Source organism: Pantherophis guttatus, chromosome 1 (genome assembly GCF_059756535.1).
Source record: "Pantherophis guttatus breed Tessera chromosome 1, ASM5975653v1, whole genome shotgun sequence".
NCBI lineage: Eukaryota > Metazoa > Chordata > Lepidosauria > Squamata > Colubridae > Pantherophis > Pantherophis guttatus.
The window spans coordinates 34,759,206-34,784,456 of record NC_142063.1 but is presented as its reverse complement, the minus strand read 5'-3'; the positions used below and the strand labels follow the sequence as shown (position 1 = coordinate 34,784,456).

The following is a 25,251-nucleotide window of genomic DNA, read 5'->3' as shown; positions in this document are numbered from 1 at the left end:
ACATATAGCCTGTAAATTAGTCATTTCTGTTTTAACGGCAAATGTGACTTCCTACTACTATGCTCCAGCTTATCTTCTTATTAGCATAAGCAGCATGATTTTGTCAAGTAACCTGCTTCTTAAATTCTCAACCTTGTTTATTATCATTTGGTCCCATAGAGAAGGCTAAAAAATCAGTTAGTACTATGGATTGACTCGTATAGAAGACTCAAGGTTTAATTAAAACTCAAGTCATTCAAATTGAAGATGCCTACATAAGACAAAATGTTTTACTCCTCTGAACATTCCTACAATATGTGCTTTTCTATTTATACTCAAGAACATTTTTGGGGGGCTGAAAAATATAACTTGGAAATAAAATGTGTTTCTTTTTCCACTTCTTCCTTCCTCTTTTTCTTGACCCTAAGCCAGTGATATTCCCCATAACATATGAGAAGCTAATCTAGATTCAGAAATGTTATATCAGAGCTGTGCTTAGTAGAAATCTATTTTTTAAAAAAATCATACCAAACATGCTGAAGGAAAGAAAGAGTTTCTTAATCATAAGGATTATGATTCAAGTCAATGAATAAAAAGTCAGCAAATAAATGCCATTTATTTCAGAGGTGGCCAACATGGTTCCTACATGAACCAAACTGCCTATTGGACCTAAATATTAGTTTATAATTGATATATATGAGTAAATGTATAGAATTTCATGCAGGGTTTTTTTTTTAAATAGAGGGAGCTTGAAGCCAAATAATCCAATACTAACCCAACTGAATCCAATTTATATTAATTCAAGATTTCCAAACTGTGTGTCAGACCTGGAAGCCATCTTTCTACCTTTGTGCCTTCAGGCTTCAAGCCTGCCACAAATTCTACTGTGGGAAATTGGGAAGGGGGATTGTACAGAATGAAGATGATATGTAGTCAAAATAAAATTCTTTATAGAAAGTCAAGGCCATCGTGCCCTGCCCTGTGTTGAAAAGGATGAGGAGGTATCTTCTGTTCCGGACAATACCTGATGGGTGAGGGGCAAAGTCTTGAACTTTCTTTTGGGTGTGGAAAACCCGGAAGCTTTCAGATTCGTGTTTTCCCAGATGTGCCAATATGACATCTAAAAGTTACCTTTGAGGAACTTCAAGCCTCGGAGTTTGATTTTGTTGGGGGTGTTACTTGGAACCCTGGCACTGTGATACTTACTGTTCCTACTAAGGGATAAAGGAATCCTGCACCCACGCTGGCTCGGACATCTCTTATAGGTAAGATGAATCCGGTGGGCACTCCTTTCTCCTCTGGGTCATGAGACAATGACAAATGGGTTTTAGCCATGCAGATGGGCAGGTTTCCAAATCCCTAGATGACAAACAGAGAAGAGACAATGATTTAAGGACATCACTTGAAGAGTGTGCCAGAAAAAAGTTACCAAATTATACAAAGTCACATTCATTTGGCTCTAGCCTTTCTTAGTTTAAACAGATCAATTGCATCTGAGTCTATTAGATTATCTCTGTCAATCACATGCATCTCTTTTCTAACTATCAAGGATCTTTAGTTTTAACATTAAAAAATAATGTTGAGTAGACATTTTGAAGTTGCATTTCCAATTTATTTGAAGGGTCCCTGCTTAGGGGAGGTTCTGTAAGGAAGTGACACAGATCTACTCTTACTCTTTCATTTCAACATTGTCTGCCCCCATTTAATGTTGTAGGTGTGCCCCTGGTACTGAATATATAAAGCATTTTCCAGATAGATCAGTCCAGCATTAAATATATATGGCAGCCAGGAAAAAATGCCATCACAGATGTCAATTTAAGGAAAAACGGAGCCCTTCAGACACTCTGGGATATCCAGTAAACTAAAGATCCAGTGAAACTGCCAAATTTGAAAAGTGCAAAATGCATTTTAAATGGGCCCACAGGAAATTAAGAAGAAAAATCCTTGTATAGCACATAGAAAGAATGCTTCTGTATGAATTCATCTAAAACCATTTGTGTGATATATGTAATACATAATTAACCAAAAGAATCTGGACTGCCATCTGTCAGAAATCGTGTACTACTGCTTGGGCGGGGGGTTGGACTAGATGACCTACAAAGTCCCATCCAACTCTGTTAATCTGTCTGTTAAATCTCTCCTACACTTTTGTATCAAGAAATGTTGAATATCATCTCATGAAAGTGCCGTATTAAAGTCATGTCAAAATGCTGAAAAAATTCTTCTCTTTCAAAAAGAAAATTTTCTAAAGGATTTTGCACTAGTTTTACTTCTTTAAAATTGTAGTTATATCCAATTCTGCCTTGTATATCCAGATAAAATCAGAAGATGCATTAAATTTAGCCTAGAAACAAGATGCCTGTAGCTGTACCTGTTTGGTATATTGAATGATTTTGAACTCAGCTTCTGGCAGCAGTTCAACGTCATTTGCTCCATAGATCTTCTGTGCAATAATTCTGATCTTCTCTAAAACTGGCAGCTAGGAAAACAAAAAAAGGGGGGAAAACATGTCAGGCAGAGTTTCTTCGATCCTCACAATATACTAAATTAAGGCACAGCAACCCTTTGGACTGTAGAAAATTACTGCAGTTTCATCAAGCATCTTTTTTTCATCAGAAAATGTACTGCAATGTAATTGCAACAGGAAAATGGGAAGTTTGGAAGCAGACAAACTTGGCCAGAATCCTCCAATCTGCTACTACCCGGATACCCGGAGCCTGAGTGGCGTAGGAGGCTAATGCCTCCTACTAAGGCAGCATTTAACAGCCAGCTGCCTGCAATTACTGCATGTTCAATTCTCACCAGGCTCAAGGTCGACTCAGCCTTCCATCCTTTCTAAGGTGGGTAAAATGAGGACCCGGTTTGTGGGGGCAATAAGCTGACTTTATATAAAATATACAAAAGTATGAAGGCTATTGCTTAATGCATTGTAAGCCGCCCTGAGTCTCCGGAGAAGGGCGGCATATAATAAATAAATAAATAAATAAATAAATAAATAAATAAATAAATAAATAAATAAATAAATAAGACTAGAATAGAGTAGCGTAGCGTAGCGTAGCGTAGAACAGAACAGAACAGAATTCTTTATTGGCCAAGTGTGATTGGACACACAAGGAATTTGTCTTGGTGCATACGCTCTCGGAGTACATAAAAGAAAAGATGCATTCGTCAAGAATCATAAGGTACAACACTTAATGATAGTCATAGGGAAACAGTCAATATAAATCTTAAGGATACCAGCAATCTATGTTTAGATTTGCAAACTTCTAAATCAATATAAAAATCTCAACACAATCAGGGGTCTTGGGAAATTCATTTAGTCTGGAGCAGAGTATACCAGTCCAGTTTCACAGAAACAGCTATTTCTAGGTATTTCTTCAGATAAAATGTAATACAAATTACAAGAGGCCTGATGCCACCTCACAAAAGCTTCCTTTTAGCAGAGTGTATTCTGCATATACAAATAATATCGATTTTAGGGAGGCTGAAGCCCCTATGGCCACTCCCACAGTTATTAGAAACTGCCTCCCCCCCATACCTATAGACATAGACTAAGCTGAAATAATCACGCTCAACCAAAACCAAACAAACAACATTATGGCTTACCGGGAATAAGTAGCTATGGATTGGTTCAGACATCCCACTCAATCACCACCAACTATGATTTAACATGATATGTGAATTATATCGGTAAATTTATTGTAGGAGGAGTGACATGTTTGAAGCACACACAATGGAGTCTCCAGCTCGCTATGTATTTTTCACTGCCACATGAAGTGACTCTTCCTGGAAGCCTGGCACTCAGACAAATCAGCCATCAACAGGCACATAGAGATAAACATCTACATATCATTCAAAAGAGATAATTTAAAAAGCCAAAAAAGAAACAACCCCCCCCCCAAACAACTTCTTTGCCAGCAATCAACAGCTTGATAAGCAGAGATTAACATCAAGATTAATATTATCCCAACCAAGGGATGCCAACTCAGATAAACAAGCTAACAGTAAACAACAGCCTAATCAAGAAGCCACCAAGAATATTCCCGCCTATACTGACAGGAAAAGCCACTAATAGATACAAAGAGAGCAAACCCCACTCCCTTCTAGCACTGATAATATTACCTAGTTGGATAATGAAATGTCTACAAGAAAACAGCTAAGCTCAGAGAGTACTAAGGACCCCACTGCCTCTGAGCTACAAATATTCTCTGCTATCAGCATCTCTAGGGAGGAAGTGTTGCTACTTTAGCAGAGAAAAGTATAATTGCTGTATTGTATTGCTGTACATTGATTCTTGCACAATCATCTAAGAGTAGCCCAACTGAGCAGTGTTACTGTGGGGTGACAATTACCACATAAACCCATGAAAGCATGACACATGAATGTGCTTTCTCTTTCCTGATTGAGGAAGAGTCAAAGCTGTAACATGGTGTGCTGGTTAGGACTTAGTAAAGCTTATTCAACAATCTGTAGTTAAAACAACCATAGTTTAGCACCAGGGTGTCAAGCTCAAGGCCCACGGGCTGGATCTGGCCTGTGGGGTGCTTAGATTTGGCCTGTGGGGCCATCTTGGAAACAATGAAGGACTGGCCCCTGGTGTCTCTGCCAGAGAAAAAGGAGCAAAAATGACTTCCTGCAGCCCTCTGCCAGTGAAAATGGTACTCCTGAGCTCCGTTTTTGCTGGCAGAGCACTCGGGCCACCACAGGCACAACATGAATGACATTGAGCTGGCCATACCCACCCTGGCCATGCCAACCTGACCCCTCGAGGTCGAACACAACCCTGATGCGGCCCTCAATGAAATCGAGTTTGACACCCCTGGCTTAGCACAAAAGGGGAGTTAAGATGCACATAGACTCTGGGAGGAAAGATGAAGTTAATCTCTCCCCCCCAGGGCCTCTGGGATCTGTTTCTCTGCTACTACTAAATGATGGCAATTCTCCATACTTATTGAGATTGCCTTTTTCCCAGAGGGTGGGGAATAATAAAATGTGCACTGTGACATACATGTTTTATATACAGGTCATGTTGCATGCACATACGAAAGACAAAGAACTTTTATCATTTTGATGAAACTTCTAAACCACGCAGATGAATACATATAAAATGTTGTTGTTGTTGTTGTTGTTAGTTGCAAAGTCATGTCTGACCCATCGCGATCCCATGGACAGCGTTCCTCTAGGCCTTCCTGTCCTCTACCATCCCCTGGAGACCATTTAAGCTCACGCCTACTGCTTCAGTGACTCCATCCAGCCACCTTATTTTCTGTCGTCCCATTCTTCTTTTGCCCTCAATCGTTCCCAGCATTAGGCTCCTCTCCAGTGAGTCCTTCCTTCTCATTAGGTGGCCAAAGTATTTAAGTTTCATCTTCAGGATCTGGCCTTCTAAAGAGCAGTCAGGGTTGATCTCCTCTAGGACTGACCAGTTTGATTGCCTTGCAGTCCAAGGGACTTGCAGGAGTCTTCTCCAGCACCATAGTTCAAAGGACTTAATTCTTTAGCTCTCAGCCTTCCTTATGGTCCAACTTTCACAGCCATACATTGCAACTGTATAAACTCTATAAAATGTAGCTTCATACAATTATAAGTCACGATAACATATAGCATTTTAAAATTATAACTCTTTCTCTGTGCTTTTCCATCGAATAAGTCTCTCAAAACACTTCATAAAAGAAACCTGACAAGAATGACAAGAGGGTTTCAAATTTGTGCAGGACACTAAAATTCAGTGCTGGTAAGAAAGAAAAAATGTGGACGGAAACTTAATGACAGCTAAAACAGCTTGGTTTCTAGTGAATTTAAGTATTCTTTCAAATCATCCATCATCAAGACACTAAGTTTTAAAACTATATTATTTTCCTCTTGAACATAAAAATCAAATTCTGGCTATCGGGAATAGCTGCAGACGATGTTGGAAAATAATTTGATTGTACTGCTGAGTCAAAGACCATGAAACCTGAATTAGATTTAGTTGAAGAGAGCCAGGATATTGGTCTGCATTTATAAATCTGGTTCAGCTAATATCCCCATGGAAGCCAAGACAAATATTTCTGTAACCAACTGTGATAATCCCACATATCTGGTCCTATTGTCATAATCCCAATACTCTGCTCAATATCTAAGATTCTTCACTTTCTGAAATTATTTATTTCAAATATGGCATTTCCTTCCAGAGGAGTCCAGTAAATAAAACAGGACACTGTAGAACCTAGATAAGTAAAAGGATTTTCCCCTAGGGAGTTGTTTTCATCCCAGATTTTTACCCAGCTAAATTTTTTCAGCATCTATTAATATATTTCACAGTTTTTAAGCTGTGAGCCTCAAATTTCCTTTGCTATTCACAATCTTATTTTTAATAGGATTATCACATTTTCCTTAGCCTTCATTATGATTTTGGAGCCAAAGTTGACTCCAGCTGAAGGGAAAAATCTTTCAATAACGGGTACTGTAGAACAGAATAATCTTAAGGCAAAAACACTGATTTTTGCCAATTGCTGTAATTACTTGAAATGATGCATTTAAAATGACATCCACCCCCGAAGGCAGGGAAGAAAAAAAAAGATAAATCTTCTTCTATTACTGTATTGTCATTTTCTCCATATTGTAAATCGTTTGTAAAAGAAATTGTCTTCCTTTCAAATGCTGAGTCGCATGTGCATCTATGCATTAATACAATCAGCCAGCCAATCCGTCTCATAGCGAACCCATTCCTTTTTATACAAAATTAGAAAACAAGCCATAGTTTCCATCTATTTGTTTTGCATTTCCTTCCCTAGCATTTCATTTCTCCTAAAAAGATATAAGATTCAAAACAAAGCCTTACCTCCACATTGTACAAGAACTGGAAATGGCTTGGGGCCTGTGATGCCCTCCGCACGGCTTCTGCTAATGCCACGGCTCCTTTACCCCCATCAGCCCAATGGGTGCACTTGACAGCATCCAAAGCACCAGCTTCCTTAGCCAACCGGATTACCAGCTGTACTTCTGCCTCTGTATCTGATCTGCAAAGGGAAACATTACCAGGCTTTCTATTAGAATGCCAATATGCCAATACTTAATCTTTCAAATGTTTCACTGACTACAATTAATATACTGGAAATGACCTGCCTCCTGTGCTGTACAAAGCATCTTTCCAGTTTCAGCATTACTGAACTTCAGTAGCATACAAGGACTAAAATTACTCCCAGCCATGGTTAGTTTTGAAATTGTGATGATTATGGTTAAAGCTAACCATAGCTGATTCATCATTAACATTCAGTTGGTCTGTCACTGTTGTCCTTTAAGAAGACGCTGGTTCTTCCTCAGGCACTGAGCCAAAAAGATAGACGAGGTGGCTATACAGGAATTGTGTACTTCTCTAGAGAGCCATGAAGATAATGTTGCAGAAGCCATTAAGACAAATAACAGATCCGGAAGTAGCATGTGTTAAGCAGGAAAGTAGAGCACAGACTCAGACTTAGTTAAAAGAAAAAGAAAAAAAAAGAGGGGGGGATGGGGAAGAAGCTACAGATAAACTTGCAAGATTTTGTTATTGGAGCCTATCTAGATAAACTGTAGTTGTAGTCTTTTTGTTATGGTTTCCTGATTTGGTTTACCTCATTCATTTGGTCGAAAGAGCAACATATTTGATTTTATTGCACTTTATTATATTTATGAATATTTTTTTATTTATTATCTATGATACATCACTTGTTATTTGTATATACACTGAGAACTTGTGCACCAGAGACAAATTCCTTGTGTGTCCAATCACACTTGAACAATAATTCTATTCTATTCTATTCTATTCTATTCTATTCTATTCTATTCTGTTCTGTTCTGTTCTGTTCTGTTTTGTTCCGTTCCGTTCCGTTCCGTTCCGTTCCGTTCCCTTCCACTCCACTCCACTCCACTCCACTCCACTCCACCCCATCCCATTATCTTTGTATTGGGTATTTTTAACCTTTGCTACTAGCGTTGAACATCCTACCAAGCAGGTGGTTATATTAATTGATTAAAATAAAAGAGAATAATTTGACAAAGAGAAAAACAACTATGCAGAATGTTTAATCTTGGTGAAGATCATAGTGAAAGAAAAATACCAATCTCCTTGAGAATTAAATACTCAACATTAGGGAATGAGTACTTTCATTAGGGAATGAGTATAAAAGCTATATGGGCAGGGTAGAACGAAAGCAAAACATGGCTGGGAATCCTGCTGTACTTTTCAGCCCTGTAAAACTCCCTAAACCCTTCAAGGTGGGATGGAGAACTGAGCCATTCCCTCAAACAGGGATGCCAGCTGGGAAACACAATTGGGAAACACAAAACCCTTCTCTACCCAAAAGGGTCACGACCACAAGGAGGTGCAAAAGTGTGTTGGGTATGCTGGGCTTCAGGATTTGAATCTAGAAGGATGGGATTTCTGGAGCAAAAACCATAGAAGCAATTTAGCTACACTGAGCAGAAGATGAATAACATGAAATATTCCTTAAACGAGATAAGCTGGGGAAGACTTAATTTTTATTCTATTAATGCTTGCTGCAAATCATTAAGCATTTCATCTTCATGACATTCTGAGATCACCTCCCTCAAATCATCTAGCAAGCATGAAAAAGCCTTGCCTGATAAGTCAGGGCTCTTTGATTTTTTTCAAGGTTGAAATGGAGATGCAACATAAGAGAATTAGAGTCATTGCAGCAAATCTTGTTACCCAAATCTGTGCAGTTTATTTACTTTATTTAAAAAAATTGTATGGTCGCCCACAACTCTGGGTATCTCACAACAATAGAAAAACCCCTGAACTATGAAAACCATGAAATGTGAATATTACATTTGTATACAAATAACACAAAAACACATGCAAGAAGGACCAACAGATGGCTTAGGAGGGAGGTAGAAGATATATTCTATTTACCCCTACAAGTGATCTGATATGCGAATATTTACAACATTTCAAATCACCACCCACTCAGCTACCTGAATGTGTGAACCAGGTTTCTGAAAATCTGATCTGAAGTAAACACTTCAGTAATGAGGCTTCCTGGCTCAATAGACCTTAGAAAAGATTGTAGTGTTTGCCCAAAACTAACATATGTTAATATTTTATCTGCATTAATTTTTAAAAACAAGAACGTGCAGGAAACTTGTTGTTTCCTGCAATGTAGAGTGATAACAGTCCATCTCTTCTATCTTAGATTTTAAGTACTGAGAGCATCTCTAAAAGCTGCGAGTGAATTGTACTTTTAATGTGAACAAAGGAGAAAATTACTGAATATATGAAGAATAATCATGTCAAATGTATTTGTTGTGATTTACATTTAAATCAAACTTCAATTAATCAAACTGAATGTTCTAGCTTTATCCAATAATTTATGTTTTGAATTCTTTCTTGTTGAGTACATTTTAAAGAACATAGGTAGATGGCATCCACAGCAAACTGTGGACTTTGAACTTTGTTGTACTATGGACCATGTTTACTTACTTGAATACATTGACTGCAACCACTACTGGAACACCAAACATTCTGGCATTTTCGATTTGCTTGCGCAGGTTACTACAACCTTTTTCCAGAAGTGGAATATTCTATACATGACAAAGAGAATTCAAGGGATTAGTTCAGAGAAGGAACAAATGCTAAGTGTCTTGTGGCAATCAGCTGTTGAATGTTAAAGAAAGCTGGAATGAAAATGGAATGTGTGCGTGGTTTAATCTACATTATTTTACAAACTTCACTTTTTGATTCACAATAAAAAAGGAAAAAAAGACACACTGAAAAGAACTAAAAAGGCTAAATTGGATCAATTTTAATGAAAGACTGTTTGCATTCAACTGCAAAAGTAGTTTCATTTAAGAAACTACAAAAAAAGAAAGACAGCATCTTTTAAGAAGAAGAATGGCAGAAAGAGGGGAAAGGTGACGACAATTCTCCATTTTCAGATAGAAGGCACCACATCATCCAACTTCTCTGTTAAACAGACTTTTGCAGGATGGAGATTTAACAAAGACTGCTCCATAGATTGTTGAACATCCTTCTTTAAAATAGCTAGAAGCATCTTCAGATGAGTACTGCTGATGTAATAAATGTTTAAAATCACATAAAAATTGTCCTTGATCAAATGTACAAGCCTTTAGCAGTTTTAAGATTCTTCTGTCTAATATATATTTTATAAAAAAGAAGAATGGTTTTGCAAAGATAGAACCATATGGAGAGGCACAGTGAATGCTCTCAGTGTAAACAAGATTTAGCTGTATTCCATTCCCCATATTTCCTTATCTCCTCATCTTTAGTTTTTCTGACTTGGTATTTTTATCTTTTTCTGCCTTTTAATAACAACTTCCTATGAAGAGAAACATCACAAGAAGTACATTTGTATGTAATTCTTAGGTTCTTTGCTTTTGTATAGCAAAATAGCAGAAAACTGTGCCTCCAAGGAATCAGTGGGGCAAACTCAGGGGATTTGGGGGTAGCAAGAAGCTAGGACCAGGATTCATGCAGCCTGTTTCATGAGCTCCTTATAGTGTTTTGTAGAATATACATGGACTGCTATTTTAAACTCCTGTTCTCCACCCCAAAGTCACAAAGTGTTTATATAAATGGTCCTTGACTTACAATAGCTTGTTTAGTGACTGTTCAAAGTTACAACAGCACCGAAAGAAGTGACCGTTTTTCACACATATGACTGTTGTAGCATCCCCATGTCATGGTCAAAATTTGGACACTTGGCAACTGACGGTTGCAATGTCCTAGGGTTATGGGATCCCCTTTTGCGACCTTCTGACAAGCAAAATCAATGGGGAAGCCAGATTCACTTAACACTGCAGTTGTTAAGTTATGCTAGTAATTTAACAACTGCAGTGATTCACTTAACAACTGTGATAAGAAAGGTCATAAAATTCATTTAATAGATGTCTCACATAGCAACAGAAATTTTTGGCTCCATTGTGTTTGTTAAGTCAAGGATCTCCTGTAGATACTAGCTAAGAAATTCTACCTTGGAGACTACAGTGGAGACTCCAGTCCCACTAATCTGGCAGGCCTCTAGTTGGACAAGTTCATTCCTTATTGTGATACCCATCAGGCAAGGTTTGCAATTTAAGCCTTCTTTATTATTTTTTTTATTATTTTTTTTAAAATTTGATTTATATGCCGCCCTTCTCCGAAGACTCAGGGCGGCTTACAATGTGCTCAGCAATATTTATACTTAAAGTATAAATACTTTAAGTATACTTAAAGAATAAATACTTTATTCAAGTATTCCCTGAGTTTCTCTACCAAACTTGCCAAAGCCTCCTTACTTTTTTTATGCTACCACTGGCATGATTGTTTTGCCCATTTCTGCCAAAAAAAGAAAAGAAAAAAAGAGCTTATTTAATTTTTTTCCCTGTTCAAAATTTTATCTGTAGAGAGACAAAGCTTTAGCCTTGGTTTCAGTCTGCTGTTTGAAATTCATTCCTCTCCAAATACTTTAAGTGCACAAAAGGGACAGATATTAGCATGAAAAAAACAAAGCCCTTGAATTGCTAGGTGGAAGGAAAGTAGACTTAAATGCTGATCAAATCTCAAGGATATTATACAAATGAAGCCAATGCAAATTATCAGTTCAAGTCAGGAAGGAAATCTAGGTAGCTGAAAAACCCATATATACCTATCAATCTGGAGCACCGATAGTGCTCCATTGGTTACATGGAATATGAATTTTCATAGAGAACCTGAATCCAGTTTCAGGGAAATGGGAAGATAGAAGACACAGGCTGTCAAAGTTACAATCATCTCCTGTGAAAAAAGTTTGCTGCTGAATGTTGCCAGCATAATTGAGGGATGATCTGGATCATAGCTTATTGAATCAATAAGTTGTTCAGCTTTTTATACCACCACAACTGCACATCTCAAGATGCTTTACAAATCAAATCAAAACAGTAAGTTTTTTTAAAAACTAAATAAATTAAACAGTTGCCCGCAACTGATTAGATGGGAAGTAAAATGGCGACTGGAGATGCCAGTCTCCAAAGGCCAGTCAGAAAAGCCATGCTAGTTGTATAATGAGTTCTGTGCTTGCACACTTAATTGTGCATAGAACTTAATTCCCATGATATGACTGGTCCAAAGTCACTCATCTGGTTTTATGTCTAGCATGGGACTAGAACACTTGGTCTTCTGATTTCTAGCCTGATGCCCTAACTACGACACCAAAACTGAATTGTGTATGAGAGAGGGAGGGAGGGAGTGGGGGAGAGGGGGTGGAAGAGAGAGAGAGAGAGAATAAACAATAGGAGCTGTACTGAGATTGATTTGGGATTTATTTTTTTGGCAAGGAGCTATCTGAAAGGTTGATTTGTTGTTGTTATCGAAACAGTTAACATAATATCTGACAATGAATCTGAAGAGAAGAATCTAGAAAAATAAACTAAAAAAATAAAATATACATTCAAAACACAATCAAAAGCACAATTATTACCTCCAAAATGTATTCTTTGGGCAAGGGGACTCCAGCCATAACCTGAAAAGATTAAGAACAAGACAATCAAGGAATAGAAAGGTAATCTCAATTTTATATTTTTGTATTCCAAATTGAATCTATTAGCAGATTTCTTCATGAATGGAGTTTGAGAAAGAATTATGAAATTCTTCTAGAATGCATACCTATAATTCTAATGGAATATCTTCCCCACTTGCTTTATGTGTATTCAAATTACCATTGTTTCTTGTTTGAATTTATATAACAATTTAGAATGTATAATTTCAATTCAATATATGGCCAAGAAAAAGAGTTTGGATGCAGCAAAATCCTCTCCCCTCAAATTAAAAATCATCAGTGTAATAGTTAGCATAATAATACAATTAACTCTCATCTTAGCTCTAGGGCCATCTGGTTTTCCTCTTCCTAAAAATGGAATGTTATATCCACCTCTTATAAGCAGAAACATATTTCACAATTAAAGCAAATTACTATTCTTGACAATAACTTTATTGTCATTGTACGTGTATACACAGTATACCCATACAATGAAATTCACTTAACATCCAAAGACCAGGTCCAACACACATAACAATCCCCAAACACACTCCCACCCACCACAAATTCCCCATCCCTAAACCACCCAAACATCCACACAACAGACCAAGTAATGCTGTCCAACAGCTCACTTATGGTGGCCCTTTAGTTCATTGTTGAATGCAATTATACCTCTGGGATAAACACTATTCAGAAAATGTGTGGTCTGAGTTTTAATTGTTCTGTATCTTCATCAGAAGGCAACAGTCCAAAAAGATTGTCTCAGTCACCATAGATAAAGCCAACAGAAACACTCTAACAATATTTCCACAGTAGGCCAATGTGACAAGGCAAAGTATTCTTCAATCAATTCATATATTGTGGAGCAGAAATTCATCTTCCCTGATTCTCTGCTTTGTGGAAGAAACAGACTGTTATCTTTTGCTTCTCTAATGAATTTGAGGTAAATTCTCTAAGTCCTGAACATATCCAGCTGGAATCAGATATCTTCCCTGGGCTGATCTTGGACTAGGAAATAGTTGAGAAATTGTGCTAAATGAAATGACTATGAGCCTGAAGCAGGGAACTAGTCTTAGAACCATCTTGATTTGGTAGAAAATATATACCCTGTTTCCCTGAAAATAAGACATCCCTGGTAATAAGCCCAATCGGGCTTTTGAGTGCATGCACTAAAATAAGCCTCCCCCTGAAAATAAGCGCTCCCCGAAAATACTTAAACGCAGAGCTGGAAATCAAGTAAGACAGCAAGAGGAGCCCCATCTTGCTCCACGTGCCCCAAAATAATAAGACCTCCCCGAAAATAAGGCCAAGTGCTTATTTCGGGATTCAAAAAAATATAAGACAGGGTCTTATTTTCGGGGGAAACACGGTAGATCCTTTCTGAGATCAACCCTAATTCCCAAACATCATATAAAAAGCTAGGATTACTAAAAGGCTGTTTTCAAGATAAGAATAGTAATGGAAATTTGTCTAATGGGCTTAAAGGAGTTAGTTATTAAAATCCTAAGTGCTAATGACAAGTCCCATGCAGGGAAACAGTGAATTGCTACATCTGAGAAGAAGTTTTCCAAAGGAAATAGCACATCGATTCAGTCAAATGGAAACTAAGTAAATTGTTTGTTTATCGGTCATATTTACTGCTAGCCCTCTCTTCAGTCTTGCTTGTTGGAAGTCCGAGAGTTCAGGGATCCCTATTGTTGGTGTCACATGTTTCTCTCTTTCCTTCAAACTGACTGATATATCTTAATGTGGCAGGTCACCCTGGGTCCAAGTTGGTCTCTACTGCCAAATCTGGAATATCCATATTCAGGAATTGCCCAGTTACATTTCTAGGCCCACACTGATAGCAACTCTGGATTGGTATGTACAACTTCAAGACAGGAAGATCAGGTGTTTTGGGAACTGGGTGTTGCTCTCTTATATCACTTGGACAGCAGAACACTGTTCAGTGCCCCTCTTGGTATATCCTGCTGACATAAACAGAAGGCTATAGTCACCCATTCAATCTGTTCTAATAATTTAAATGGACTTTGTTGTAATGCCATATCTTTGCAGAAGTTGGTGGGCTCTCTTGTAGATGACAGACTGAGCTGAAGGGTGGGGTTAAATATGTCATTACTTTGGAATAATAGCCACAAGAGACCCAAGTCCAGCCCACTGAATTCTGCTGACCCTCATCTAGCACCAATTCAGCTTGGGTGTTAGTTGCTCAGATTCTTGTGTATAGGTGGCAAAATAAACTCTTAATGCTCTGAACTCAAATACTGTTCCTGGTTATTTGTGCATGACACACTACTCTTTTAGCCTGGTGTCTGTGGCCATCTGGTTTCTGAAACTGATTGCTAATCTGCCACATAGAAGAGACAGAAATCTTTTCCTGTAGGCTTCATTTCTAGTGACTGAGAATAAAGAGCAAAGCAAAACACCAGCTGCAGCCTTACTATTATTTATAGGAATGCATTTGGTCTGCAAAAGGTCCCACTGGGACAGTAGAGAGCACACTAGGAGGTTAATTTGCTTCTGGTAAGTGGGTGTTTTGTGATTGTGGCAGCCATTTTGTGAATAGGCAAATTTCCCATGGCAACCATTTTCTAAGCAAATCTACCACAGGATCTCCAAATTTAGCATTCATTATATGAAATCTTTCTTTCTTGCTTGCTATGGACAAAAACATGTCACTTTCTGCTTTCCTTAAAAATAATGTGTAGTACAGTATCTTCTGAACTGGGAATCATGATACAGAAAAGTTATTCTGATCAAATTCAAAAAATGCTTATTTCACCCAACCATCACTAGTATTAAGCACAAGTTCTCTTTTATGCATAAAACAAGCCTCATTGGAAAGGATTGAGCAACTCTGAAGTTCTATCCTGTGTAGAGAAGACCTTGAAAGCATCTCCTTGAGGAAGAGGAGGGACCACATGACATCAAGTTTCATTATGATTCCTTTCTGTTTCTATACATTATGCTAGATAGCTTTTTGGCCCCCAAAATGCAATTTACTCCAGGTTTTAGGCTACAAAAATTATCTTACACATAAAAGCATATACATGTACATAGTCTTTCCCATCACAGCAATAGACCATGGTTGTATCCTGTATCATATCATGATATGCTCCCCTGCTGTGGTTTAATCCACCTGTTTGGCAGGCTCCAGGAATAGAAAGAGGATGGAAAAAAAGGGGGATCAAAATATGCAGTACAAGTGCAACTTCACATTATCAGAATGCACTGGTGAAAGCTGGTTTTTAATTTTACACTAATACACACATGACAAATAACCAGTGAGAAGAAAGAGGCTGAAAAGAAATTATTAAGAAATTAATTAGACGATCTGGGAGCACTTTCACTATCAAGCATTGATTATTGCTTCTGGTCTTCCAAAATAACTGAAGTTCTCTAGGGTGGAGACAGCAGTATTAAACCATTACACATTTTTAAACTACAACAAAAAGATAACCAATAGGACAATCACATAGCACAGAAAACATAAAATTAAATATTCCAGCATAGAATTGGGTTAAAATTCCAACTAAATACAGAATTATAATATCTGGAAAAGACAATTTCTCCCAGCACAAATCCAGGTATCATTCGAGAAGGCATTTCAAAAGAGATCCCTAAAACTGAGATATTTTCTCCACTCCAGCCACTTCATTTGGCAGGGATACTTGGCTGTGCCTCGAAAGGGCCTCTGAAGATGACTGCAAGGCCCACTCAGGTTATCAAGTAATAGGACAAGATCCCAAAAAATCTGACAGTTATTACCTTCATCTATCAAAGAAATAATGGGGAATTGCTGATGGCAAATCTAGCCAATAGAATTTGGTACTATTAGTTGAGCTCAACATCAATCATGGCATCCCAAATTTTCTAAGATGAAGATCAGCACATACCGTAGGTCCTCCACCATGCATTTTCAGAGCTCGGATGGTGGCAACCAAGACTACCACATGAGGCTGCAAACCGGAATACCGACACTTGATGTCGAAGAATTTTTCCATGCCAATATCAGCTCCGAAGCCAGCTTCAGTCACTGCATGCAGAATAATGAAATTCATTATTATGTGCAATCTTTCTTTTTTTTGCATAGCATTATTCTTATAAATTACATTTTGGAATTGCTTAAATGATTAAGATGACATGACTGGAGGTTTACAATTTAAAAACAAAGAGCAGCAGCAGATTAGCAAAACGCTCAGAGAACCAAAGAAAGTCTAAGAACAGGAATGTCTCTCCTTCCTCTTCCTCTTCCTCCTAATTGCACAGATCTAGCAACAATCTATGCAAGGTAGGAGAGAGAACAGCTAAGGAAACAGCAATGCTAATAGATAAGTTTACATCTCTGCAGATCTCCTGTCATAGGCATCTCACGACTATAACTTCCTTTTGTCTGAATTGTGGGTATCTCTAGGGTGAATAGTATAGCAAGATGGTAACTAAACAAATACCATGCTAAGTAATAATTGTGCAAAACATGTCAATAATTAGATGAGACTTTTTCCAGCCTAAAGAATTAAAAAAAAACAACTGGTGTTTCAGGAAAATAAAAAGGTAGAACAGACTTCATGTCATTTTATTTCTCTCAGAAAATCTTTTGTTAACCCATAATTAACTTGAGTGTTCTTTTATTTTTATTCACAGTACCTACTGCAGTTCATCTAATTTCTTTAGCTGAGGAAATTAATGTCTCTTTTTAACTCTCTAATTCAGTTATTCTGCACATCCAATCCCATTTCTTTCTTTAAAAATAGGCGGTAAGAATATCAGAAGAGCCTGGCTGCTGGATTAAATAACACCTTCTCCCTTAGTGGTCAGCTCCTAGAGAGTCCACCAACAAGACATAATAGGAGTAACCATTTCCTGCTGTGCCTCATAGACATGGGACTTCTGAACATGGAGAACTCGACAAACCTTGTGACTAATGGCTCTTGAGAGAGTGGTTTCTGATGCATTTGCCTTCCCAATCTTTAAAAGTACTTAAACCAATAGTCTTCACTACATCGTATACCATGTATTTTATAAAAAAACCCAGGCCTGAAGATGAAAAGAGACTTACCAACAAACCCATCCTTGCCAACGACTTTCAGGGCAATCTTGTCTGCCAGGACAGATGAGTTCCCATGAGCAATGTTAGCAAATGGACCAGCATGAACAAACACTGGATTACCCTGCAAGATATGAATAGAAACAGAGGAAAGAAACAAAGGAAGGGAGGGAGGGAGGGAGGAAAATTAGCATCTTGTCATCTAAACCACGCCAAACCAACATATCCTTCCAGTATTTCGAAGGACATATTGCTGCTCTCAGTAAAAGTTCTCATATAGATAAGCATACATAGCACTGTAAAATTTTACAGCATCTGGAAGGCAAAAAAAAATCATCACAAGGAAAGTAACCTAACATCATGAGTACTATAAGTGGGCATTCCAGCAAAAATTCAGCCTAGTGAAATCTTCTCCAATATTTCTCCAACAAGTTCTCCAATGTTTCTGGTCAAACTCAAACAAGTCTGGGGGAGGGAGTCTTCAGGGACTCCCCAAATGATATCTACTTTGCAAATCTATAAACTCCCTGCATTTATATGGTCTTCCTTTTAAAAAAAAAGACCAGTGGTATCTAAAAGAAAGTATTGAAGCATATCTGAATTTTGCAGCTCTTTGCAGGAATAGGCAGCTCTTGCTCACTCAGTCTCTTTTTAATACATGTCTCACTCATCCAAAATATTAAAAAGCCAACAGGAAAAAACACAGAGGAGGGAGAGCAGGACAGAAGAAACAATAATACAATTTTTGTGATGAAAGAGGGATGAAATGTGGTGTTAGGGTTGTGCCATAAATAATTTTAGAGGGGTGGGTGAAAGAACGAGGGCAAAAACCCTATGAGGCACCAATGCATGAAAATGAGTAGCAATTCATTGACAAGTAAATGATGTTGGTGCATGCATATATATTTTTGGTTTATTGGTGCAAGAGACAGAAAACACAAACACCTGAAATTAGGAGGAGACGAAAAAAGCTGCAGAAAGTCTAACAGCAGTGGGAAAAATCCCTGACTGCACTGCCATGGAAAAGAAGTGGTCTGTGTAGCATACAAAGACAACAACTTTGTGAAAGAACTTGTAAGTCAGAAAAAAACAAAGCTGTGCAAGAGTGTGAGTTTTGTAGGCTTGAGGAAAACAGGCTCATTTTATGTAAGCTCCTCAGATAAATGCTTCCCAAGGTAGTTTATGGAAAAGAAAGAAAACAGCTAAAAGATGGTGAGTAAGCAGAATGGAGTAATTGTGAGAGGAGCAAATACAGGAACATAAAAACAGTGCTGCAGGACAAGAGTAACACCAATCCTAGTTCACACTTTTGTTTCTCAAAATGGCAAACCAAATGCCTCAGGTGTGCTCACAAGTAGAAGATGCAGGAAAGTTTTTCATCTCATCCCCCCGCCCCCCCACAATTCGTATTTGGAGGCACGCAGGCCCCAATCCTAAACTTCAAGACAAACAAACTTTGGAAAACCCGCCCTCCATAAATTTATCTAATCCCTTTGAAAGCCATTCCAGTAATCAATGATAATGAATTCCACAGTGGTTGGCAATGTGGGAGGAGTAGAGAAGAAACAGAACTGAGCAGCCAATTGTATGAGATATGGAAGATTTTGTAAAAAAAAGAAATCCAAAAAAATATTGGCTGATACACAGACCTCTTTTACTCTTTAAAAATGAACAGCATTCATAATAAATAATAAAAATCATTCTTTTAAATTACAAAGAAAACTCCAAAAGGAAGGCCACAAGACACAAATCATCATCCCCTATGCTACACAGAATTCTAGAAGCTGATATAGCTGGGGTTATAAATAAACCAATGATTTAATCCAAAATTCTAACAATAAATTCTCAAATCTCAAGAGAACACTGCATTTTACAAACTTTTCATGTCTCAAAAACCTGTGAGATGCTGGCATCTGAAATTTGGAGGAAGAATTATGTGAAATGTCACAATCGTTTTTTAAAATTTTAAATGCATTTTTGTAAAAATCTAAAAGCCTATTTAATTTCCAAATAAATTATTCAACTTTATTTTACATTTACTTTTGGGGATCTATGGATATTGCTGGGGATGTCTTATGTGTCATGCTTCCTATGGATATCATATTGCTGTCTTCCCTTTTATCTGATAATCAGCAGAAACATCTAATGACAATGGTGATGATGCAGTAATCCATGTAAACCCCTGGAATATACTGTACTTTAATGTACGCCCCTATTTTCAGTAAAAAAGCATCTGCACAAACTATACTTACTTCCAAAGTCTGCATGAGATTGGGCTTAATAGCATCTTTCATCAAAACTGCCAGGGCACCACTCACTCCCTAAGGAAATAAATAGAAAAAATTATTTAAGTAGCAGTTCTTGCACATTTTTTAGGTTTTGGCATTTCAAGCTAATAAACCTACTTTTTATAATCATGACAAACCATTTTCTCTGTTTTTGTTGTATAAAAGTAGGTCATGAAAGGCAAATTCAGCTGGCCATGCTTAAGCTTTACTTAGAATCCAGTTTCCTCCATGCTTTCAAACTTTATTGCCAGAAATTCGGGGGAAGCTAATCAATATTTAAAATTATTTACTAGATACACATTTAGAAATCCTGAATCAGACATGGACCATTGAACTTAGCTTTGCAGGAACCCCAGCAATCAACATACACTGCTTGATATGACTGAAGCTGGCTTCTTCTGTCATAGTTAAAGCACATATAATCTCAGAAAATTAGTGAACTGAGTCTTCCAAGTTGTATTTTCTTCCAAACAGAATTATGTCCAGTTACCAGATCTTCTGTGGTGATTGGAACTCCTTTCTTGCTAGAGGCGACCACCATTTTGCCCAGGCGTTCTCTCATATCCTCCAGGCTATTGGTGAGTGCTAAAACTGCCATGATCTCACTAGCTACTGTAATGTCAAACTGGGCCTGCAAGGAAGGCAAAAAGCAAACAAGGTCAAAAATAGACATAACTGAACACAGCTGGAGTATTTGATTTAAAAAGACATGGACAGGACATAACACCTAAAATTATGGAGTCACAATAATCTAGAAACAGAATCAGTTCTAAGCATCTGTCGTAGCCTTTTCCAAATTTGGTGCTGTCTGGATGCTCAGAAGTACACTTCCCGGATCTCCTAATTAGCAGTCATTGATCATCTGAACCGCACCAGGTGGATGGCAGCCTTTTGAGCAATAATAGGTTAGAGCATTTTAAGAATGGTGTCATTCTGTACATGAAAGAGGGCAAAAACTCAAAGAGAAATTCTCAAATATGCCAAGTTTCTTCACACAATCGCTATCATTGGTAGTAGCAGCCCTCAAAATGGAAGCAAAATGGGGATGGGTACATCTGGAAAACAGAGAAAGATGCACAAAACCTTAGCTCAAAATCAGCCCTCGGTTGGGATAAAAATGCCTGCTATTCTAAAAGAATCTGAGTGAAAGAGAAAGGACACTTACTGTGCGTGTGTATCCCTTCTCAGATGGAGACTGCCCAATTGTAATGGTTCGCAGAAACCTGTCATTTGTATCCAGTACTACATAAAAGAAGGTGGGAAGACAAAAGGCTGAACATGGGGAACTTAGCAACTTTTTATACATGTACATTTAAAATTATTAATAGTTTAGTGCAGCACTGATGATGTTACCTAGTTAAGTAATGAAACATCTGCAAGTAAACAGCCAAGCTCATGAAGCACCAAGACCTCTATGTGCATAATTTTCTACACTTTATAGAATTGCATAACAGTACTGGAATTCTGGTCAGGGAAGGTGAACTTGAGTGATAATATCTGTCAAAGATAATTTTACATTCCAAAAACAGCCCAATGAAGACTCAACATGTTCAGAGAACAAAGAGCGCACACTGTTTGAGGACCTGAACAGGAATACACCAAATAAGTTGAACTATTCTGCTATAATAGTTCAACATGAGAAAGTCTATAAATGAATTCTCTGATGATTAACAAATTAAGGAATTTATTATGAATATTTAATTTTTTTAAATCTATCTGATAATGAAAGCTGTCCAAGCAGATTACATATATAAGTAAAAATGAAATAACCAACCCCCTCAGTTATATGCCTTGAGCAAAATAGTTGTCAAAAGGAAAAGGGAGAATCATTTTGACCAAAAATCCAAATGGCCAACACATAATTCATACCAAGTGAAAATTTAGATAACTACTCTAACAATAGTATAGATAAAACGATAAACTCATGAACTCCTAAGAGGAGGATAACAAAATGAAGGAAAACAGGCAACAAGTGCATAACTCCTGTTTCTATGCTGGAATATTTGGCACAGGCTTCTTTCAAAAGCAAATTCTGACTGCATTAAGTTAAATGCAGATCTTTCTACTAATGCATAAAAACCAGAATTTCCTGCCTGAAAGAGAAAAATGGCACTGAGAGATCACCTATGGGGTAGGAAACAATGACTGAAGTCTTTTACTCTGAAGAAAGAAATCTGTACTGCTGTTGCAAAATCTTTCTCGAGGGAAAATACAGCACCAGCCTCTTAATTATTAAAATTGTCCAAAACTAAATGGATCCTAAAAATGAAGAGTGAAGGACTCAGCAGGTGCTTAGACTTTAATCCGTATCCCCATAGACAGAATCATCTTTCTTCTAAACAGCTTTTCTCATTTTCTTCTGGAGGTTACTTGTGCTGCAATACCTCGTTGCCATGTTATGCTATCTGGATCGATATCCAATCTCACAAATTTGCTTATTTCATCATTTGTCAAAGTTGCTGGGTCCGTTTTCATAATATGTAATCTCTGAGGAAGGAAATGAGAGAGAGAAAGAGAGAGAGAGAGAAAGAAATTGACAAGTTACACGAAACTAGTCTTTAAGCAAAGTAGTTAAAAAAACCTTTTTTTACAAATAACATAAAGGGATGCAGCTGAAATGCAAAAACCTATCTGGAAGTCTTAAAAGTAGAATTCAATAATTATCTTTAGTACAATTATTCACTAAAACCAGCAACAATTTTAAGAAAACAGCATTATCTTCAAGAGATCAATGAGCAGAATTCTCAATTTTTATTTTGCTCCCTCAGTATCAGCAAAATACATAGGCAGAGAAAACTCACCCTCCCCTTAAATTCTTTTAATGAATGCAGGTGTCTTGCACTGTCTATAACACAGTGCAAAGGTAAAAGAAGAAAAGCTACAACAATGGAACCCAACCTGAATACCCCAAAAATGCTTGGGTATGGCCTGCATAGAACCTTCAAAATTGTTATCAAATTGTAGCTTTTAATGAAAGAAAAGGGGAAAAGAATGAAATAGGTGACTGAAGAATAATTGCATTAACTATATTTATTTTAATGAAATGTAAACTAAATTAAATCAGCTTTAATTTTTATCCTGCCCACCAATTATGTTTTATAAAACTATACCCAGCATGCCATTTAAAGGCCAAATGCACCCTTACACATCAGGAAAGTATGTGTATCCCTGGGCAAAGCATCCAGAAAAGGTCAGGGTTGTAGCTATGCATCTATCACATCTCATTTAGATCATGCCATATTCAAGCCCAGAGGCATTGGCCATCATACTAGGTGTGTACTGGTAGTAATCTTTGGCCACTTATGATGGGCAACTAGAATGGGGAAGTCATCATTATCAATTTCTCAAGAGGAACCTGGAGGAACATTATGAGGAGAAATCAGCAACACTAGGAAAAATAGTATTATAGCTTCCCAGGCAATTACAATATGAGCAAAACTGAAATAAACTCTTGGAAATACCCGAAGGATAAAATATGGGGTCATCCTTGTAAAACTTGATTTCGTATGAAATAAATGTTACTGTCTGATACGAATTATGATTGTTTAACATCACTTTGCCTTTGCCTCATACTTTGGGAAGATCTTGTTCTGCCTCAAGGAAGACATATTAAACTAGGGCACATTTTTCTGTATGCAAAAACATAAAACTCTGAATTATTTCAACAGAGGCTCCGGTATTCCTTTGAAGGAAAGTAAGTGAAGATATTGCTATGATCATTCAAAAAGTGTCAGGAAGTGATACATATTCCTTTCTAACTTATTACATTTTTATATTAACTTGCTTATATTTTAAGAGAAAATAATGTATTAAAATTCTGAGTATTTTGATTTCATACAGTGTGCAGTGCTCCGAATCCCCTTTTTGATAAAGCTGGTAGCGATAAAACGTCAGATTTAAAAAGGCTCACAGAGAAAGATACCTGTGTATATTCAAAAATTGGTAGGGATCAGGAAGGTAATGGGACAAACTACTGACATTTGCTATATATATCAAATTCTATGCTTGCGAGGATAGTTTGAGAAGTACAAACAGGTTGAGGATTGCAAGCAAGCTCACCTGTAGTCTCCGAATCTGGACATCAGAGAAATTCCTAACACCATCAACTGAAGGAACCAATCGTGAATAGAGTGCCTTAAAGAACAAAGCATGTAATTAAGGAGTTATCGACACACAATAAATCTCAGCTAAACAGACTATGCACAAAGCACACTGGAAGAGAGAGTCATTAATTGCATTAATTTACCTGATCGGACTGTGTAGCCTCATGGAAGATGCGGGCATCAATAGCAGCAGCAACCAAGTTATTGGCAGCAGTAATAGCATGGATGTCACCCGTGAGATGGAGATTAAACTGCAGGGAAAAAGAAAACACTTCGACTAAATCTAATTAAGTCCCAAAATCAAGACTACAAGATTCAGTGCTGTTTCCAGAGGCATGACAGAGGGTAGTTCTCGTGAATGCCTTCTCAGAGAAAAAGAGAGGCCTTCTCCTACATTTTTTTGTAGCACTTACTGAAGAGAGAAAAATAAATTTCTCCCCACCCACTGAACACTTTTTCCACCCTAGCATGATATCCAACCTTCAGTTGCTTCTAAGTTACTGAGATTTATTCATTCGCATACTCATTCAATTTTTATAGCCACCTATCTCAATTAATGAATCTGAACAGCTTACAATTAAAAAAATATTACAATTAGGAAACTAAACATTTTAAAATTATAAAACACAATGAAATTGTTGCCACCAAAACGGATGTCAACCTCTCAAGCACCTGGCAAGAAATTCTTGTAGTTGTTATTGAAGACATCTGGAGTTTGATTATTTAGGAACAGATAAAGCATTAAGAGAATTAGTTATAAATTTGATTTCTACTTTAAACCAGCAGACATGCCAAGGCTTCTTTTTATTGTCATAGCTAGGAGGCAGATAGCCTTTTTTCTCTTCAATTTTCCAGAGTTGTCCTCAAGGTATGGTCAAAGAAGTTGAGATGGGTTTGTTAAAAACAGATCATGCCAAACCAATCTTATTTCATTCTTCAACATAGTGACTAAATTAGTAGACCAGCAAAATACTGTGGACATAATATACTTAGACTTCAGCAAGGCATTCAACAAAGTAGACCACAACCTACTTCTTGGTAAGCTAGAAAAAAATGGGATAGATAGCATCACCAAACCGGCTGACAAACCAAACTCAACAAGTAGTTCTTAATGAGTCTATGTCTACTTGGAGGAAAGTAAGCAGTGGGGTACCACAAGATTCCATCTTAGGCCCAATACTCTTCAATATCTTCATTAACAAGTTAGATGAGGAAATGGAAGGGGGATTTACCATATTTGCAGATGATATTAAGCTGGCAGGAATAGCTAACACCCTAGAACAGTGATGGCTAACCTTTTTGCCATTGCGTGCCAGGAGGGGGGGCGGGGTTGGGTCATG

The 25,251-nt window shown here is 37.5% G+C and overlaps 1 protein-coding gene across 1 annotated transcript in view; it reads right to left on the bottom strand.

The window, feature by feature from the left end:
• The window catches only part of MTHFD1 (methylenetetrahydrofolate dehydrogenase, cyclohydrolase and formyltetrahydrofolate synthetase 1), a 67,838-nt gene that overhangs the window by 5,955 nt on the left and 36,632 nt on the right, over positions 1-25,251 (bottom strand). Inside the window, exons 14-26 of the mRNA XM_034433573.3 lie at positions 24,055-24,162; positions 23,868-23,942; positions 22,193-22,295; positions 20,974-21,050; positions 20,299-20,439; positions 19,773-19,841; positions 17,533-17,644; positions 16,370-16,509; positions 12,417-12,458; positions 9,443-9,543; positions 6,803-6,980; positions 2,351-2,458; positions 1,186-1,338 (exon numbers count right to left, since the gene is read on the bottom strand). Of these exons, the coding sequence (XP_034289464.2) occupies positions 1,186-1,338; positions 2,351-2,458; positions 6,803-6,980; positions 9,443-9,543; positions 12,417-12,458; positions 16,370-16,509; positions 17,533-17,644; positions 19,773-19,841; positions 20,299-20,439; positions 20,974-21,050; positions 22,193-22,295; positions 23,868-23,942; positions 24,055-24,162 (1,407 nt within the window). The remainder of the gene's footprint in view (positions 1-1,185; positions 1,339-2,350; positions 2,459-6,802; positions 6,981-9,442; positions 9,544-12,416; positions 12,459-16,369; positions 16,510-17,532; positions 17,645-19,772; positions 19,842-20,298; positions 20,440-20,973; positions 21,051-22,192; positions 22,296-23,867; positions 23,943-24,054; positions 24,163-25,251) is intronic.